The sequence below is a fragment of the Gracilinanus agilis genome, chromosome 1 (genome assembly GCF_016433145.1).
Source record: "Gracilinanus agilis isolate LMUSP501 chromosome 1, AgileGrace, whole genome shotgun sequence".
Lineage (NCBI taxonomy): Eukaryota > Metazoa > Chordata > Mammalia > Didelphimorphia > Didelphidae > Gracilinanus > Gracilinanus agilis.
Genome location: NC_058130.1, coordinates 709909532 through 709930202, shown reverse-complemented (window position 1 = coordinate 709930202; position 20671 = coordinate 709909532). Strand labels below are relative to the sequence as shown.

The window sequence follows — 20671 nt, the reverse complement described above, 5'->3', positions numbered from 1 at the left end:
CCCTTTTAGTGGAACTAGGGACTGAGGGTGGGAAGAGTATAGTTGATTGACTTTACAAAGGCAACTAAGCCATTGGGACAGAAAGGGTACTTAACACCTGATAGGATTTGCCAGCCCACCTAAACTAATTTAAGGTCAATTGTTAATCTGAATTTGTGTAGTTAGGCTTTTCCCTTGGTTGGGGGGGGGGGGGAAACTCAGGTGACAAGGTCAAACTTGAGATCCTCACCTTCAAGTTAACTAAACTGGGGGGGGGGTTCATCAGATCTTACTAGGCTACAATTTGGGGGGGGGGGTTCTAGATTCCACAGGGATAACTCTTCTCAATTTTTTTTTCTTTTAATTTTTTTTTTTTTAACCCTTAACTTCTGTGTATTGGCTCCTTGGTGGAAGAGTGGTAAGGGTGGGCAATGGGGGTCTAGTGACTTGCCCAGGGTCACACAGCTAGGAAGTATCTGAACCCAGGACCTCCAGACTCCAGGTCTGGAGTTCTATCCACCCGTGCTGCCTAGCTGCCCCCGAGTAGGCATTTAAACGTTGTTGAATTGAAACGAATTCCCCGTAGAAAGTCTGGTACACTCAGCTGAATGGGCTATGTACGTTGTTGTTGGGTGTACTGCTTCCGTGGAGTCCCCAACCAAGGCCTCCAGATTCAGAGCAGGTAGTTCAGGAGGCGGTTCCGAGGCTTGCCTGGGACTGGGGAGTGCAGGGTCACGCGGGACGAAGTCCTAGGGACAGCGGAGAGCTGGGAGGGAGAAGGCGAGCCCCTGCTGATCTGGAATTTGATTGGCTACAGGGCTTCTCTGGCTTGACCAATCGTAGTAGCGCCCCACCGCACCCATCATTCATAATATGTGCGGCCACGTGGCGCTAGCGCCCTCTAGGGATACTCTGGACTTTTGGTACTGCCCTCCCTTTTCTTTAAAACTTGGATGTATGAGGCCCCATTGGAAACCTGCGATTTGAAGTCATTTCACCGCCATGAGCCCTTCCTCCTCTGTAAAATGAGGATGAAGGTTGGGATCCAGTGAGATGAGCCATTTGCAAGCTTTAAATCAATAAATCGTTGCGTATTATTATGATTATTATTACCTGAAGTTGAAGAAAAGTGTGGAAAACTCACAAAGCAATCAGAACTTGACAAAGTACAGAAGAGAGTCTATATGCTGGGGAAAGATGGGCACGGGTAGGAAGGATCATTAGTAAGGAAGAGACTAGGATTTGAATTTGCTATTTAATCCCTGTGTGACCTTAGAAAAGTAATTTTACCTTTCTGGGCTTCAGTTTTCTCATCTGCAAAATGAAGGAGAGAGACTAGGTAACCCCTAACATTCTCTTCAAGACAACTAGGTGGTGAGGTGGATAGACATGCATTCAACTACATTTAGTATCTCATCCTGTCAATGGCCTAGGCAAAGCAGAGGACAAATCTGGGCTAACCCATTCTCCAGGAAAAGATTGCTGAGGATTCCCAGCCCTTCTCCTCTCTCAGCCAGCAAATGTTAACCATTGAAAGGGTTCCCTGCTCCTTCCCTAGTCTGGCAGGACTATATTTCTGTGGGGTGATCCAGCCCTGGACCTTTGAAAAAAGTAATGGGGTCATGACCCCCAGGATCACAGATCCTCCAACTCTAAGATGAAGGCATTATGGGTCCTGACCATCCATCCCTGATCTGACGTAGGTGCTATAATTCAAGCACCACTCTTTCCTGTTCTGGCTTTTGCACCTGTAGCCTGTAGCATTTTCTGAAATTTTCCTAAAATATGATCTCAACCTTGCTCATTTAGGGGAGGATCCAGGATTCACCTCCACCTGTCTACTGGTGTGCAACTGCTTTCAAGGAGGACCAAAAGGGAACCCAGACTGGAAAGGGAAGGAAGGTGGAAGAAGTTGGTGTCACTTTGAATCTGAGCTCTGGTGGGCTGGAGTGGGTGACCCTGGGATGTCGGGATTGGAGAGCCCCTCTGAGATTATAGATGGGGTATGAGGTTCTTGGGACATGGAGATTAGTGGAAACTTTTGGGGTAAGAGATTAACAGTTCCTGGCAACACTCCCTGAACTGTGGGGATTGGGATATAGGATTAGGTGAACCTGGGAATTGGGGAATATGGGAGGCCAAGATAGAGGTCCTTTGGAAAATTTTGGGAGTCTGCTTTGGAGAGATGAGTGCTGGTAGTAGGAAAACTGTACCTGAAGCCCGTAAGTACCTGTGGAGCTGTTCCAAGAGTACCGATTACAGGAGCAGGGACTACCTGAGCTGTGATAGGTGTCAGATTAGGAAGACTGGTGAAGTAAGGGACAGAGTGGGCTCATGGCTACAGCCAAGAGGGTAGAAGAGGCCAGCCAGCATATTAAAACTAGAAAACGGTTACAGCTGGTGTGCAAAACTGATCTCATGTCAATATTGGAGAGCCCCTGCCCCTGACACCTTACCAGCCAATCCAAGTAGGAGGACAATCCCTTCACTGTTTGAAGGAGGAATACCCTTGTCTCCCCTGGGAGCTCCCAGCCCTGACCTTGGCACCTCCCTCTTAGGAATTCTGGCTCCCTTCCTGGTACCCAAGACCACCCTTCTTGAGGATGCTAAGTTGATTGGAACAGACTCTGGGGCCCAGGAGATGACTGGAGTAGACAGTGCTAATTCCTTGGCCCTTCCAGTCCCTTTTTAGCCTAGGGATTCCCTAAATCTAGGAAATTGGAGAAGCTGAGCTTTGGATCTGAGAGGCTGAAAATATCCTTGGGGGCTTTAAGAGTTTTGGGGCAAGTCCTCAATACTTAATTGGAGGTTGGAGGATGAGGAGGAAGATATGGAAACTGAAGTGGAAAGGTCATTGGGCTAAAAATGTAAGAATGCTAGTTCCACTGTTGACTCCAAATCTAGTTCAAGTACTGTCTTTGCCACTGAGTTTCAGTTTCCATAATTAATCATTAAATATTTATTAAATGCTTACTGTACACTAGGCACTGTGATGGCAATCTAAAGACAAAAGTGAACCAGTTCCTGCCTACAGGGAGCTTGCATTCTTATAGGGAACTCAATATATATGTAGGTAGGTAAGTAGGTCGATGTACATTTATATGCACACATATATACATAACATGTTGAATTGTTTCAGTCATGTCTGACTCTTTGTGATCCCATTTTGGGGTTTTCTTGGCTAAGATACTGGAGTGGTTTAAGATTTCCTTCTCCAGTTCATTTTATAGATGAGGAAACTGAGACAAACAGGGTTAAGTATCTTACCCAGGGTCACACAGTTAGTATCCAAAAGCAGATTTGAACTCATGAAAATGAATCTTCCTGATTCCAAGCCCAGTGCTATCTTCTGTGTATTATATGAAGCATACAAAAGGTAGTTTGGGGAAAGAGAGCACTAAAAATTGGGGGGACCAAGAAAAGCTTCATGTAGATGATGGCTGGATCTTGAAGGAAATCAGAGATTCCAAGACAAAGAGGTGAAGAGGGAGTGAATTCCAGGTATGAGTAATAGTCAGGGCAAAGACATGGAGGTGGGAGATGGAAGTTATGTGAGAGTGACACCCAGTAGGTCAGAATGGCCTCAGAGAGTGAGCAGAGAGGAATAATGGATAATTAGATTGAAAAGATTTGAAGGAACTTGTTTGTAATGCTATTTGAATTATTGTGTTTCTATTTTGTCTGACCTTTGCACTGGATGTAAGAGAAAATAACTAGTAAGGAATTGCTAACCAATATAAGCAATGAGATAGTAAGAGAGCTCCTAATTTTCCTTGATTGATTCAACTTATCTGACGACCCAGCTGAGTTCTTGGGTCCTGAAAGAACGGGTGGATGTGATTGCTGAGCTTCTTTGTTTAATTAAAAATTTTTACTTAATTGACTTAGAATATTTTTCCATGGTTACATGATTCATATTCTTTTCCTCCCCTCTTCCCCCTCAAATCTCCCCCTACTCTCTCAACCAACAAATAATTCCACTGGTTTTTTTTTTTCAGTTTCTCTATATGAATATTTAATTTATTTTTATTTTTAAATTATATTTTTATTTTGAATATTTTCCCAGTTACATGTTTCATGTTCTTTCCCTCTCCCCAAACCCCCCTGACCTCCCTTAGCCGATGCACAATTCCACTGGGTTTTACATGTATCATTGATCAAGACCTATTTCCATATTATTAATATTTGCATTAGGGTGATCACTTAGAGTCTACATCCCCAGTCATATCCCCATTGACTCATGTGATCAAGTAGTTGTTTTTCTTCTGTGTTTCTGCTCCCACAGTTCTTTCTCTGGATGTGGATAGCATTCTTTCTCATAAGTCCCTCAGAATTGTCCTGGATCATTGCATTGCTGCTAGTAGAGGTCCATTACATTCAGTTGTGCCACAGTGTATCAGACTCTGTCAACAATGTTCTCCTGGTTCTGTTCCTTTCTTTCTGCATCAATTCCTGGAGGTCGTTCCAATTCACATGGACTTCCTCCAGTTCATTATTCCTTTCAGCACAATAGTATTCCATCACCAACAAATACTACAATTTGTTCAGCCATTCTCCAATCAAAGGGCATCCCCTCATTTTCCAATTTTTTGCCACCATGAAGGGCACAGCTATAAACATTTTTGTACAAGTCTTTTTCCTTATTATCTCTTTGGGGTATAAACCCAGCAGTGGTATGGCTGGATCAAAAAGACAGACAGTCTTTTAAAGCCCTTTGAGGATTGCTGAGCTTCTGTTAATAATTTCTGGAATTAATAAGGGCAACTGGGTAGCTCAGTGGAGTGAGAGTCAGGCCTAGAGACAGGAGGTCCTAGGCTCAAACCCGGCCTCAGCCACTTCCCAGCTGTGTGACCCTGGGCAAGTCACTTGACCCCCATTGCCCACCCTTACCACTCTTCCATCTATGAGACAATACACCGAGATTAAGGGTTTAAAAAAAAAATAATTTCTGGAATTTCTGCAACACTCCTTCTGGAGCTATTTCTCTAACTCTGGCTTGCATTGACAGGTCTGGTCCTTAGAGGGTGACTACTACTACTACTTGGAGGATTCTAATAGCAATGAGAAACCCCAGGGTTTCTAACACAGTTGTTCCTGAGCTCCAATCAGGGTGCTTCACATTTATTGCCAGCCAGTATCCTCAATTATGTTTTAGCAAGGGTAATTCCTAAAAAAGTATAATAAGAACAGTTGGTCAAAGTCTTTCTCCTCAAATGGAACAACAAGGCACTCTCTTTCTTTGCACAAACAAGATCCTTGGGAGAGTGGGCTCATACAAGAGTGGTAAGGTACCTCATAGAATACACAACTTCTGGTTATTGGAAGTCCTTTTCTTCCTTCATGGAGTCCTCATGAAATTCCTAGCAAGAGATGGTTTGAGTGATGGTCAAGTTTACCACTGTAAATTTTTTACTGTTTACCACTGTGATTCTTTGCTGGGCAAGGTATCCTTTCATAAAAAGGTCAGTTTGCTACTATACTGGGCCAATTTGCTGTTGGGCAAGTCTCTGTCAGTGGCTACTGAACCAAATCACTCCTTTGCTGGGACTGGCCATTTCTCCAATGTTGTTGATACTCCTTCCTTCACTTCTGCTCAGATGCCAAGTATAACCATTAAAAAATACTGGGAACAAACTTCTGAGCAAAACAGAATTTATTATAAATGTGCATTTCACATAAATCTGTGACCTACAGTCTCCCAGCAACCTGAGACACTAAGCTTTGAATTGAGAGGCATATATATATATACCTAAGTGAGATTACACAAATTCAGTTTAAAGAAAGTTTGTCAGGTGGGGTCTTTCTTAGCAAGGTCATTTTCTCCCTTTGGAGACATGGTACCCCCTTGGCAAGAAATTCTTCCAAGTGAGATTTTTTCTTATAAAGGTCAGATTCCCTCTTGAAGGCTGGATACTTTTTTGACACCACTGTATTATTAATATCTGTTTTCTATAGAAAATATTATGTGCTCCTCCATTCTATATATAGTAATAATGATAGCCAATATTATTCAGTAGTGTCAGAGGGAGGTACTGACCAGTAGGAATAGCATTGCCATAAGCAAGACCAGCACAGTAGCATTTCTCCATATTATCAAGTTTAGTTTGCTACAATAACACCAGTTGTTTTAATTCCAGATCTCTAAATAACATAGAAACAGTAACCTTAATCTTGGTAATTGGTAACAACAGCCACAAAAGTCCTTTTAAATTTGTACAAAAAGCCCACTATCAGCAATGCCACCAGTATATATGAACTTTGCAAAGTCGATTTCATTACAGGTTTAAAAGCATTCTAACCCAGCACCTCACAGAACAATCCTGGAATGACATCCAGGAAAAAATATGGTATTAGTAACAAATTAATACACACAACTTCCATAATCCACAAAACCATGACTACTGTTAAGCAAGAATAATTTGGGAACAAGATCTTATGCAACAATGGCTCTGTAAAATTTCCAGCCACTTTGTAATTATAAAGTGTCTGAGAGAGGGAAAAAAAGAAGTTTTCGAAGTTCCACTCAGCTGCTAGCTTTGATTGACAGCTCTCCTCCAGCAGCCACTGTCAGAATTCCACTGCGCTGCTCACTTGAGTGACAGTTCCAGCAGAATTCTACAGCCTGCCAGTTCAAGGTTCTCGCTCCCAACTGCCTTTCAAAGTTTCTCTCAGGCCTTAACTAAACCCAACACAATCCACAGTAAAGTTTATCAGCAAAACCTATCATATTAATAGGTTCAAACCATCTGACTATCCAACTGTCAAAGGGAGGTGGGTTTTGGGGATGGGATAGGATGGGTTCACAAGGGCCAGTATCAGGATGTTAACTGTGGGTTGGGAAGGCCAACAGAACCTCTATCCAGGCAGAGCCTGGTCTGAGATCCCACACACAGACCATTCAATTAATAAATAAAAGTAATTTAATTAAAAAGGGAAAGGTTAGAAGGGATTTGGATAACCCTAAACTAATTTTATCTAACTAAAAGTCCCAATGATCGAAATGTCTCCTTAAGTAGAGTCTTCACAGAGTTGTCTACACTAATCCTCTCCTCACTTACTAGGAAATCCCCAGTTTCTGCCTTTGCTAAACTACACTAAACCACACTTTGTTGGTATTAAGGTACTGATTTGTGTAAGCTTGGCCGGGCCCAGGTAAGGTCCTGGATCCAAAAGGACCACACAGTCACTGCAGACAGTTGATTTGGAGTCACCAGGTTTTTCTCCAATGAAATATAGTACACAAGACAGCAGACAGGACAGGAATAAGGACAGGATCAGCCACTAAGGAAAAGCAGTCACCCTCTCCAGATACCTCCAGAGAAAGACAGCTAACCTCCTCAGTTCCAATCTACCCTTTCTTCAAAATTCCAGAATCTTTCCCTGTTGATCTCATGCCTCTCTCCTTTGCATCTGTTCCTTATAGATCATTCTCACATGCTATAACCCTCTCTTACTTATAATAGTAGCTTCAGAACAAAATAAGATAAGAGCCTCACAAACTCCTGGATATGTTACAAGACACTGAAGACATGCACAAACTTCCCTTGGTAAAGATATCTCCAGGGAATTCTAGTATTAATTTTAAGCATATTACAATTATTGATTACTGATTCTCCTACATAGTAACTTAATCAATTAAAAACTGAAATTGTCCCTAACCAATGATTTCAATTTATCATTAAAATACTGATTATCTAATAGGGTTACATGCAGAGAATATACAATTATATTAGGCATGAAACAAAGAATATAAGCTGGAATTGTTTAATTAAATCATCTTTTACCCAAGGGAGAGGCAAGCAGCAGCTTTTACTCTTCGGGTTTCAGTACACATGATGCTTACAACAGCTCTGCCTCGGTACCTCCATCTCAAGCCCAATACTGTCACCTTGCAATTCCTGTATTTACTATGTCTAGCTCTAGTGGATTCTACTACCAACTTAAATAACCAGTGAAACCTCTGATGGGACCTCAAGATCTCTCTGATCCTGGGAGTCTAGTGATGGGAAGAAGAGAGAAAGAGAAACCCTTTCCTCCCTGCAAATTATACTCTTCTCAAAGGCTTCTCTACTACCTCACAGGTCTTTGTGGGACTGTGAAACTTGGAAGTGGCTTGCTATTTTGTACACAGGTCCAGAGGCACATTTGATTATTTCAGGAAAGTAGAAAATGTTTCCCATTTGGCATCATCTATCTTTCATCGAATGGCTGAGAGTCTGGGGATTCTTTCAAAATGATAAAGGGCTTTCTCCAAACACATTTTCAAAAGACTTTAGGAAAATTCCTTTATAGCTAGTGTACGAAGTTGAGTGATTAATTCTTGGATGAGAGGGGGGACAAGATATCCAAAACTGAACTCATTATCTTTCTCCTTAAACCTTTCCCCACTCCTAATTTCCCTGTGTCTTTTGAGAAAACCATCATCCTCTCAGTCATTGCTGACTTCTCACTCTCTCTGTTCAAGTAGTACTTAAAAGATTGATTGGGAGGTGGGGTGCCACAGGGCAGCTGGGTGGTCCAGTGGACTGAGAGCCAGACAGAGGTCCTAGGTTCAAATCTGGCCTAAGACACTTCTAGCTGTTTGACCCTGGGCAAGTCATTTAAACCTCATTGTCTAGCCCTTACTCCTCTTCTGCCTTGGAACCAATATATAGAATTGATTCTAAGACAGAAGGTAAGGTTATTTAAAAATAATAATAATTTTTAAAAAATTGATGTGGAAGAGGGATTAAGACTAGATGTCAGGAAAAACTTCTTAATGATTAAAGTTAAGTAAAAATATAATGGCCAGTGCAGAGGGAGTATTTTCCTTCCCCCTCTAAGTCTTCAAGCAAAGGCTCAATGACCACTTGCAAGGTATACTTTTCCATATATATTGGACTAGATGCCAATGACATCCCTTCCAACTCTAAGATTCTAAAATTTTATGAGGTGCTCACTATGAATTTATTTTTGATCCCAGAGATAATAGGAAACCTCTGGAATTTACTTAATGTATGTGTGTGGTGACACAATCAAACCGTGGATGTGCAGAGAATGGATTGGAAAGGGTAGATGTTTGAGGTAGAGAGATAAAAAGGAAAGGTTATTGCAATAATCCAGGCAAGAGGAGATGGGGGCCTGAAGTAAAGCAAGAGGAGAGAGCTGATATAAAAGAAGCTGGGGAGATAGAAAGACAACTAAAAAAATGAAGATAATACCTGTATTATTGATCTCACAAGGTTGCTGTGAAGATGAAAAAATGATTTGTGAAGAAACCCTTTACAATTACATATCAATGTTTGCTATTGTTATTTCCCATCTCTAAAAAAAGGTGTGTGTGTGTGTGTGTGTGGACTTTAGGGTGACTTCCTGTTCTAGTCCTACGAAATGCATCGTCATTTGACGGGCTCAATTTCCCCAACTGTAAAATGGGAGAGAGAGAAAGGGGTTCGGAAAGCACCGGTGAAAATTCTGAAACTCTATCCAGGGTTTCTCACCGGATACACCTGCCCATCAGAGCGGGGCTGCGGTAGGGTCAGTTCCAAGTTCGGTAATCTATGGACTCGGAAAAAGCTTGGCAAGTGCCCGCCTCCCCCTCTTCTCTTCATATAAACTACTAGTTCCCTATCCTCCTCTCCCATGGCCCGGTGTTGAAGAAAGTTCTACCTATTTCGCAAATGAGCAAACTGAGGCATATTAGATCAGGGCAAGAAGCCGGGTCTAAGAGACGCCCACAGCAAGGGGAAATCTCAGCCTGGAACCTCAGGAAACTGCAAGGAGCGACGTTCGGATAAGCTTGGACTGGGTGGGCGGGAAGAGTGGCGGGACATTAAATGTGATGGGCGGAGCTGCACAAATGCCGGTTTTCTTTTGGGGTTGCTCCCAGAATCCTTTTTCTTCACCCGCCTCCCGGTGACCCGGAAGCTCTAGTGGCCAACATGGCTGCTTCCAGCAATGCCGATGAGTAGAACTGGAGACAGCTTCGAATCGCCTTGACTGGAGGCGAAATTGCCGTCGCGCGGCTCGGGAACCAACCCAAACTGCGACCTGGGTCCGTGCCTAGCCTTCAAGCCCGCTCTGCCGCAGGTTCGTGGGCAGGGTGACCTTTTCCCCCTTGGATGGAGTTTGGGAAGGGGCGGGGCGGCCTGAGCTCCGCCTACTGTGTGCGTGCTTGCGTGCGCGTATATGTATTTACCTATGTGTGAGTGTATGTGTGTAAATATATTGTTTATATGTATGCGTGTGTATACACTTGTAAACGTGAGTGTATGTGTATTGTGTATATGTGGATGTAACACCCCCACCCCCACCCCCGCCTCCACCCTAGCATCCAGGAAAGGTCAAGAGAGATAATAACTCTGTTCCTGGATCTGAGAGGGAGAAAACCAATTTGACTTGGTGAGCACCCGCATGCCTGTAGCTAGCACATTGGTGAGACTATCCCCAGCAGCAGTGTTCCATTTGAGGCTCACCTCCTAGGAGTGGTGGGTTTTGGAAGCTCCCAAAAGTGTGACTGTCAATTAGTCTAGAAGCCTTTATTAAGTGTTTCTTGTGAAGCTAGCACTGTGCAGTCCCAAGGGGAGGGAAAGAAAAGCAAAGAGGCCTTCCCCTCATTCCCTCATGGAGCGTGCTTTCTAATGGGGGAGCTATTAGAAAGGGGTACTTACAAAATCCATACAGAGTAGGTGGGAGGTAATCTCAGAGGGGAAGGCACTAGCTGCTGGGAGAGGAGGGAAGGGAAAAGATCTACAAAAGAGGTTTTTGAGCTGAATTATTTATTTATTCTTTTTTTTTTAAAACCCTTAACTTCTGTGTATTGGCTCCTAGGTGGAAGAGTGGTAAGGGTGGGCAATGGGTGTCAAGTGACTTGCCCAGGGTCACACAGCTGGGAAGTGTCTGAGGCCGGATTTGAACCTAGGACCTCACGTCTCTAGGCCTGACACTCAATCCACTGAACTACCCAGCTGCCCCCTATCTATTTATTCTTAATGAATTAATTTATTTTTCCTGTTTTGTGTAGAAACACTTTTTGACAATTGTTTTTGAAATTTTAAAATTCAGATTTTTCCCTCTTACCCCCAGGCAATAGTTCAGTATAGGTTATGATATTGCTTTCATGAAAAACATTTCCATATTTCTCATGTCATGTTAGAAGACACCTATCACATTGCAGGAGAAATCTCATGAAGGAAATACAGAGGAAAATAATATGCTTTGATCAGTACTCAGATTCCAACAGTTCCTCTGTGGCAGTAGACAACATTTTCATCCTGAGTCCTTTGTGGTTATCTTGGAGACTTGCTTTGTTTTTTGCTCTGCTCCCAGATTTTATTTATTTATTTTTAAATATTTATTTTATATTTGAAATTTTTATTTAATTAATTAATTTAAAATAATTTTCCATGGTTACATGATTCATGTTCTTTCCCTTCCCTCCTCCCACCCCCCTCCTATATGAGCATTTCCACTGGGTTTTATATGTGTCATTGATCAAGGCCTATTTCCATATTATTAATATTTGTATTAGAGTGATCATTTAGCGTCTACAACCCCAATCATATCCTCATCGACCCATGTGATCAAGCAGTTGTTTTTCTTCTGTGTTTCTACTCTAACAGTTCTTTGGATGGCATTCTTTCTCATAAGTCCCTCAGAATTGTCTTGGATCATTGCATTGCTGCTAGTAGAGAAGTCCATTGCATTCGATTGTACCACAGTGTATCCGTCTCTGTGTACAATGTTCACCTGGTTCTGCTCCTTTTCACTCTGCATCAATTCCTGGAGGTCATTCCAGTTCACATGGAATTCCTCCAGTTCATTATTCCTTTCAGCACAATAGTATTCCATCACCAACAGATACCACAATTTGTTCAGCCATTCCCCAATCGAAGGGCATCCCCTCATCTTCCAATTATTTTGACACTACAAAGAGCACGGCTGTGAATATTTTCGTATAGAAACTTGCTTTGTTGATAATGGTTTAGCCCGGTCATGGCAAAACTGACACGTGTGTCAGCACTGACATGTAGCCATTTTCAATGACACACGGCTGCATGCAGCCACATACAGAGAAGTATGGGGCCACATGCTGAGGATGAAACATTTGCTGTAATATAGATACTCTGTGCGCTATAGATGACAATTCTACCTATATTAATTTACCTATTTTGGTTTATTAAATAGAGTTATACAATTATACATTTTTGTTATTTAAATTATAAATATCGCAAAATTATGGTTTTTTTCTCAAAGTGACACACCACCGGAATTATATTCGTTTTTTTGCTGAATTTTGGCACACCAAGCTCAAAAGGTTACCTATCACTGGTTTAGCTCTTCACAGTTGATCATCACATAATATTCGTTACTGTATACAATTACTATTGTTTTCCTGGTTCTGCTCACTTCATTTTGCATCAGTTCATATAAATCTTTCCAGGTTTTTCTGAACTCATTCCTGTTCATTGCTCCTTATGCACAATAGTATTCAATTATAATGATATACCACAACTTGTTTATCCATTCCCCAAATTTTGCTACTATGTATTTGCCACTATAACAAAAAAAGCTGCTAAAAAGATTTTAGTACCCATAGGTTCTTTCCCCATATTTCTTGATCCCTGATATGGACCCAGTATTGGTATTGCTAGGTCAAAGAGTATGCAGTTTTTGTGGCCCCTTGAGCCTGGTTCCATATTGCTCTCCAGAATGGTGGTATCAGTTCAAAAGTATTATTAGTGTCCCAATTTTCCCACATCCCCTCCAACATTTATAATTTTCCTTTTTGGTTATGTTAACCAATCTGGTAGGTGTGAAGTGGTATCTCAGAGTTGTTTTAATTTGCATTTCTCTAATCAGTAGTGATGTGGAGCATTTTTTCCATATGACTATGGATAGTTTCAATTTCTTCCTCTGAGAACTGCCTCTTCATATCTTTTGACTATTTCTCAATTGGGGAATGCTTTGTATTCTTATAAATATGACTCAGTTCTCTAGGTATTTGAGAAATGAGGCCTTTGAAGCACTTGCTATACAATCCCCCCCCCCCCAGATTTGTTATTTCCCTTCTAATCTTGGGCTACATTGGTTTTATTTGTACAAAACTTTTTAAATTTAATGTAATAAAATTATCTATTTCATTTTTCTTGATGTTCTCTATAACTTGTTTGATCATAAATTCTTCCCTTATCCATGTATGACAGGTAAACTCCCTGTTCCCCTAATTTGTTTATGGTGTCTTCTTTTATTTCTAGATCAAGTATCCATTCTGACTTCATTCTAGTGTATGGTGTGAGATGTTGGTCCATTGCTAATCTCTGCCATACAGCTTTCTAGTTTTCCTAGCAGTTTCTATTTATTTATTTACTTGTTTGTTTGTTTTTTTACTATTAGGACTTTGGAACATTTTATTTAATTAATTGACTTAGAATATTTTTCCATGGTTACATGATTTATGTTCTTTCCCTCCCCTCTTCCTCCCCTCCAAATCCTACCCCCCATAGCCAACGAGTAATTCCACTGGGTTTTACATGTCATTGATCAAGACCTATTTCCATATTATTAATATTTGCATTAGGGTGATCATTTAGAGTCAGCATTCCCAATCATGTCCCCATAGACCCATGTGATCAAGCAATTGTTTTTCTTCTGTGTTTCTACTTCCACAGTTCCTTCTCTGGATGTGAATAGCATTCTTTCTCATAAGTCCTTCAGAATTATTCTTGATTATTGCATTGCTGCTAGTAGAGAAATCTATTACATTCAATTGTGCCACCATATATTGTTCTCTGTGTATATGGTTCTCCTAGTTCTGCTCCTTTCACACTGCATCAATTCCTGGAGGTCATTCCAGTTCACATGGAATTCCTCCAGTTCATTATTCCTTTGAGCACAATAGTTATTCCCCAACAGAGGGGCATCTCCTCATTTTCCAATTTTTTGCTACCACAAAGAGCGCAGCTATAAATATTTTTGTACAAATATTTTCCCCTGTTATCTCTTTGTGGTATAAATCCAGCAGCGGTATGCCTGGATCAGAAGGCAAACAGTCTTTTAAAGCTCTTTGAGCATAGTTCCAAATTGCCATCCATAATGGTTGGATTAATTCACAACTCTACCAGCAGTGCATCAGTGTCCCAATTTTGCCATATCCTCTCCAACACTTATTACTTTCCTTTGCTGTCATTTTAACCAATCTGCTAGGTGTGAGGTGGTACCTCAGAGTTGTTTTGATTTGCATTTCTCTAGTTATAAGAGATTTAGAAAACTTTTTCATGTGCTTATTGATAGTTTTGATTTCTTTATCTGAAAATTGCCTATTCATGTACCTTGCCCATTTATTTATTGGGGAATGGCTTGCTTTTTTGAACAATTGATTTAGCTCCTTATAAATTTGAGTATTCCTTTGTCAGAGTTTTTTGTTATAAAGATTTTTTCCCAATTTGTTGCTTCCCTTTTAATTTTAGTTGCATTGGTTTTGTTGGTACAAAAACTTTAATTTAATGTAATCAAAATTATTTATTTTACATTTTGTAATTTTTTATAACTTTTGCTTGGTCTTAAAATCTTTCCTTTCCCAAAGATCTGACAAGTATACTATTCTATGTTCACCTAATTTATTTATAGTTTCCCTCTTTATATTCAAGTCATTCACCCATTCTGAATTTTTCTTGGTGTAGGGTGTGAGATACACAGACAAAATAGGTCTTAGAACAAGCCTTGAAGCCACTTTAATTTTGGGCTTGCAGCTTCAAAACAGCAGTGAGTTTAGTATTATTGGGTTAGAGATGGAGTAGAGCAAAAAAAGACTGGAAAGGCAAGAAGGCACCAGTCTATGAAGAGTCTGAATACAGTATTTGATCCTGGAGATAAGAGGAAGCCACTGAAGTCTCTTGAGCATAGAGCAGGGTGGAGATGTGACCTGGTCAGATAGATCTGCTCTTTAGGAAGATCACTTTTGACAGCTGAGTGGAAGATGGATTGGACTTGTGTAAGATTTTAAACAATATCAATAACTCAAAGTATTAATTTTTATAAAGTTTATTAATAATCACTTGAAGTTAGAAGGAATAAAAAGGAAATAGAAGTATAAAAACCTAATTACCTAACAAAAATAAGGCCATGTGAGTAAGTTCTCCTGCCTCACTGAAAGTCAGCTTCTATAGCTGTGCTCAGGGTAAGAGCAAGAGAGAGAGAGAGACAGACAGACAGACAGAGAGACAGGCAGGGTCAACCAGAACTTTATCCCACCTACACACGCACACAGTGTTTGCACTTAGGTGAGGATGCAAATGGGATGCTGGGGTAGAATGTTCTGGGGGGCAAAATTCTGATTACACACTTGTGAGAGACTTGAGTTAGGAATGCCAGTTAGAAGGTTATTGGACTAGTCCACCTTGAGGCTAGAAGACCCTGAATTAATATAATGCTATGATTGGATTGATGCTATGAAGGTAGAAGTGATAAGATTTGGCAGTGTTGTTGAGAGTGGATATGTTGGATGAGATATGCTGGGTGAGAGTAGAATCAGTGCCATTTAAGTTGGGAGCTTAGGTTAGTGGAAAGATGGAAATACCCTTGACAATTGTACAATATTGGCATTTGGAAGAGAAGAAGATTTGGAGGAGAAAGATAATGAGTTTTGTATGGTATGTGTGTGTATGTGCATGTGTGTGCACACACTCATTCGTGCATATCTGTTTTGAACACAGGATGGTCTCTACCCTTTGAGCCACCTAAGCATGTATTCTTTTCCTTGTTTAGGAAGGCATCTGGTTGCCACTGGTTACTGCCTAAGGCAGACAGCAGGATGAACTGCATACGGAGGACTATACTAGCCTTGGATTACTCAGTGGGTCGCCATTTCTTTTCCAGAGCTGCTTCAGGGCAAAGTCTTTGGCAGCCTGAAAGAAGATGCCTTTTACAGGTAATGGGACAGGGTAGAAAGATTACCAACTCACCTAATTTGGGGCAAGCCATTAATTTCTCTTGGTTTCCTCTTAGAGATCATCTGTCTCCACACCATTGTTTTACAGATGATGAAACCATCTCCCTTCCAGTGTTAAGTCCTATTGTCCTCTCTTCTGGCCTGAGTGGGTTGGAGGAATGGAAGGAAACATTATGTTCCTTTTTGCTGTGCCCCATTCACTTACCCTCTTCAGTACCCGGCAAAACTGACTCTCATTAATCTTAATGTGGGCCATTCAATTTTTGGGCTGTTCTTGGCTTGTATTTCCATCAGCAAATTTCTGTAGCATGTTTAATGGTTTCTCAGGCCATGTGGACCCAGAAAGACTGGGACAAATTTGGAATGGGAATAAGAAACAATAAATGGAAAGGGACACAAATGCCCTCAGCAAATGGAAAAAAAGCTAAGTGTTGAAGGCAGAAAATTCTTTCCCTAATATAAATGTTGGCTATTGTGGGGAAGAAGGAAAAGCTAATAGATATACTGGGAATCCCTGGCTAGATTTGGCATTGATTTGGATATGTTTGATGAGAGAGTGGAGTCAAGGATGACATAAAGTGAGAAGCCTTGGTTAGTGGGAGGGTAGATACAACCCTTGACAATCCCACTTGAAGATTTTTAACCTCAGGGTTCCCCAGTGGGAAGGAGAAGGCCTGGGATAGTGGGAATGTTTTTCCAGAGCTAGCCACACTCCTTTCTAAGTAATAGGCCCCAGGACCAAGTATTCAGACAAAGAAACTAAGGCCCAGAGAGGCTGAGAGGTTGTGGTTCAAGGTCCCATCCATAAGCAGGAGAACCAGAATTCAAAGTTGATAATCTTAACTCTACTTCCATTTTCTTTGTACTGTATTTCTCTGCCTCTCCTTTAGGAAAGGAACAAGATCCCCCCTAAGTGATAAAGATATGTAGGCAGGTTCCTGGTGGGCAAGGCTGTCAAGTCCCAGTTGTGATCCTTCTTGTTGACCCACAGAGCTTCTCCCAGTCCCTGAGGAACTTCCACAGCAGTACAGCAAGACAGACCTCAGACTCAGAGCCACTCCCTATGGTGAAGCCCCCTGAAATGCCCACTAAGACCATGGAGCCATATGAGGATTTCTTTGAACAAGCATCTGGTGGACAGAGAGATAAGTCAGGATTCTCAAAGGCAGTCAAGACCTTTACCCAGCGAGACATTCGAAAACGGGGTCATGTTGATTTCATCTACTTGGCCCTGCGAAAGATGCCAGAGTATGGGGTTGAACGTGATCTAGATATCTATAACCTCCTGCTGGACATCTTCCCCAAGGAGGTCTTTGTACCTCGAAACATGCTGCAACAAATCTTCAACCATTACCCCCGTCAGCAGGAATGTGGTGTGCAGGTTCTAGAGCAGATGGAAAACTTTGGTAAGAGGGAGGAACCCTTCCCACTCCCAGCCAGTTCTGTTTGTCCTTCCATAGAATGCCTGCAAAGGAGGGTATTGGAAGAGAAACATTGATATTAGCTGTTGTGGAATTAGATGAGGTTGAGTGTATGTGGGGTAATAATTCCAGTGGAGAAGACTGAAGAAAAGTTTTTTTGAGGGGCCTTGGTGGTGTGGGAAGACAAATACTATTACTATCTGCAAGAATTTAAAGGGCAGTCATGTGGAAGAGGGCTTAGACTCAGGTGGTTTGGCCCCAGAGGTCAAGGATCAAATTGGGAAGCAACAAAGTAGCCCAAGTTCCACCTACTGGGATGAACATTGGTTCAGGCAGATTAGACTTTATGTCAGGAAAATTTCATCATATAAATTCCCCATCAAGAGAAGTCTTCAGGGGTAGGTCAGAGAATTACATGTCAAGGATATAATAGAACAGAAGTTCTTAACCTAGGTTCTGTGATTTTGTTTCTTAAATATTTTGATAATTGTATTTTCAACATAATTGGTTTTCTTTGTATTCCTATGTATTTTGTTTTATGCACTTAAAAACATTATTCTGAGAAGGTGGCTATAGCTTCATCACCCCCCAAAAGTTTAAAAAAAATTATAGAGGGATTCTTGTTCAGGTAAAGATTGGATCATCTATGAAGCCCTTTCCATATCTGAAATTCTGTCATTCTGTTCTTCAGAAAAAGGGTGTGGGGAGTGGGCTTCTTGCCTAACTTAGAAGGTACTACCCAGTGAGGGGCAACTTACCTCTGACCGATGAATGCTTCTGTGTCTGGTTCTGCTTGTCTCTGCTCTTTTCTGCTTCTCTTCCTTCTGGCCCAGCACAGGGGTTATACCAAACAAGGAAACGGAGTTTCTGCTGATACAAATTTTTGGGCGCAAGAGTCATCCTATGCTCAAGTATTTACGCCTGATGTACTGGTTGCCCCGCTTCAAGAACATCAATCCCTTCCCAGTGCCCAGACCCCTACCCAAGGACCCTGTTGACCTAGCCCGGCATGGTCTGGAGCGTATTGCAGCTGACTTGAGTGCCAGAGTCACAGTTTACCAGGTAGTACCTAGTTCCACTCTGTTTTCTCAACTACCACTGTAGGTTCCAATTCCTTTTTCTGCCCCTATAGTTTCTGTCTCTGAAGCCACACAGTGCCAGGATTTTCTCCTACTGCTGATCCTATTGTGCTTGTATAATTTCCCCTTGGCTCTTTGCCCCTCAGGGTGAGGTTGGGTGATGAAGATGGGTATGGTGGGGCTGAGTACCCTGTACCCTTTGATGTTCTTTCTGTAGGTGCCTGAACCAGAAGATCTTGAAGCTGACCCACCACAGCCTCACATTGTGGGTAGGTCTTATGTCCATTGGATGTATAGCATATTGATAATAATGCCCTTTCACACACAGCCACAGATAGAGTAGAGTAGACTGAAGAAAGCACATAGGAAAACTTTGAGAAAACAGTTTCCATTTCCTCATCCTACTCATGCCAGAAGGCATAAACTAAGATGAATTCTGGAGAGAAAGCCAGAGAGAGACAAACAAGGGCTCAAATTAGTTAGCTTCAGGGCTTCAGATGTTACCATAAGGTGACAGACAAAATCTGGTTCTCCATTAATTTATTACTATATCTCATAGAGGTAGAGCTATAAAGTTTCTCAGATATATAGCATAACCTCTCATTTTACATCTTGGCCCCTGAAAGAGGCCCAAGATGGGGTGGGTGGGAGTGACTTGTTAAAAAATAGTTAACATTCGAATTTGTGTATGTGTGTGTGTGTGTGTGTGTGTGTGTGTGTCTGTCTGTCTGTCTGTCTGTCTGTTTTCCCAAACCAGGGATCCAGAGCCCTGACCAGCAGGCTGCATTGGCTCAACACAACCCTGCTAGGCCTGTCTTTGTTGAGGGTCCCTTCCCACTGTGGCTTCGAGACCAGTGTCTCTACTACCATGTGCTTCGGGCTGACCTGCTGCCTCCTGAAGAGAGAGTAAGAGGGGGAACCTGGGAGCTGGAGGGTCCAGAAGGAGTGGCAGTGGGTAGTTCAATGTTATGTGTTGAGTGGATGAGTAGTCTGGCTAGTAGCACTAGGCACTGAGTCTGATACCATGCAACACTGGGTGGTTCTGGCAGCTATGGTTAAAACCCTGATTGTGGTGGGTGTTAACACAGAATAAGTTGGCTTTAATCTGGGCCCCATGCACACTGCCTCCAACAGGAAGACAAGGAGATTGGGCAAGAGAGGAACTTCTATTACCCAATGCACCTGGATTTGGATTTGGATCGAGGACCTTGGGATGACTATGAGTTTGATATAGATAAAGGTATTGGGGTTCCTCTAGCCCCAGGGTGGTTTCCTAGGATCTGGAATAACCCATCCCTCCAGTGTCCTTTGGGTTTGAGGTGGAAGTCTTTCCCTTCCTGGTACTATTTTAGGTATGGGGAATTGAGCTGGCCTTAAACCTAGAGAACTAGTCTTAGGAGAGAAGATGGGGGAGAGGGGAGGTGAATACCCAGTTTTCTGAGCTTCTGCCAGGGCTTCCCGGAATGGGAGTTTACAACTACTTGTAATCCAGCAGAAGGGAAGGAGGCCATCTAGGCCCTGATAGCAAGGGTGAGGAATCAAATTATGGGCAGTATTCATGAAAGCCAATCACTGGTTCCTCTAGTTCAGAGCTCCCCTCTGTTTTTATAGTGGAAGAAGGCCCGGTATTCGCCATGTGTATGGCTGGAACCCACGATCAGGCCACACTTGCCAAGTGGATTCAGTGCTTGCAGATCACGAACCCAGCATTGGCACATATCCCAGTGGTCTTCCGCTTGGGAGCAATAAGGGGAGAACTCCAACTTGCTGAGCATCAGGAACATCAAGGCCAGCAGAATGAGCAACAAGGGGAGCAGGTGTCTCCAAAGGAAATGGAAGAACCATCCCTAACCCAGATTCGACACCAAGCTCAGAACTGAGCCTTTACCTGAGTTGTATAAGACTGAGTGTTCATTGCTCTCTGTTAGGTGTGGCTTTGGCTTATTGAAAAGTGGAGGCTGGATTTGAAGGTGCATACCTTGAAGGGGAATGGAATTCTGATGCTTTTGGTTTTATCTTCAAACCAGGGGAACATTATGATGTTGAAGTTAACCCTGCTTGGCTACTTTCCTTCTTGAGGGGGTATAGCAATTAAAGTATGATCCTTAGATACTCTGCCTTCTCTTGTTTTTTGGTTGCTCCAAGACCTGTTGTGGACTGCTCTTAGAGGTGAGGCCTGGCATAGGGTAGGGGTGGTCCAACAGCTCAGGACAAAGGTGGCCTGACAGAAGCCAGGAACTACCTTACAAGCAGTTTGCTCAGTT

General features: G+C 42.1%; 1 protein-coding gene across 1 annotated transcript; it reads left to right on the top strand.

Annotated features, from left to right (window-relative positions):
- Nucleotides 1-9916: 9916 nt before the first annotated feature.
- Nucleotides 9917-20522, top strand: ECSIT (ECSIT signaling integrator). The gene is made up of 8 exons (XM_044658415.1): nt 9917-10047; nt 15724-15886; nt 16899-17313; nt 18167-18390; nt 18625-18676; nt 19165-19313; nt 19542-19647; nt 20019-20522. The coding sequence occupies exons 2-8, from the start codon at nt 15770-15772 to the stop codon at nt 20285-20287; spliced, it is 1332 nt and encodes a 443-aa protein (XP_044514350.1). The 5' UTR covers nt 9917-10047; nt 15724-15769; the 3' UTR covers nt 20288-20522.
- The last annotated feature ends 149 nt before the right edge of the window (nt 20523-20671 follow it).

Bases quoted from the DNA above. Each gene is read 5' to 3' on its own strand.
- ECSIT (XM_044658415.1), top strand. From the start codon at position 15,770: ATGAACTGCATACGGAGGACTATACTAGCCTTGGATTACTCAGTGGGT. The intron at 15,887-16,898 runs GTAATGGGACAG...GTTGACCCACAG, and splicing joins AAAGAAGATGCCTTTTACAG to AGCTTCTCCCAGTCCCTGAG. The intron at 17,314-18,166 runs GTAAGAGGGAGG...GGCCCAGCACAG, and splicing joins AGAGCAGATGGAAAACTTTG to GGGTTATACCAAACAAGGAA.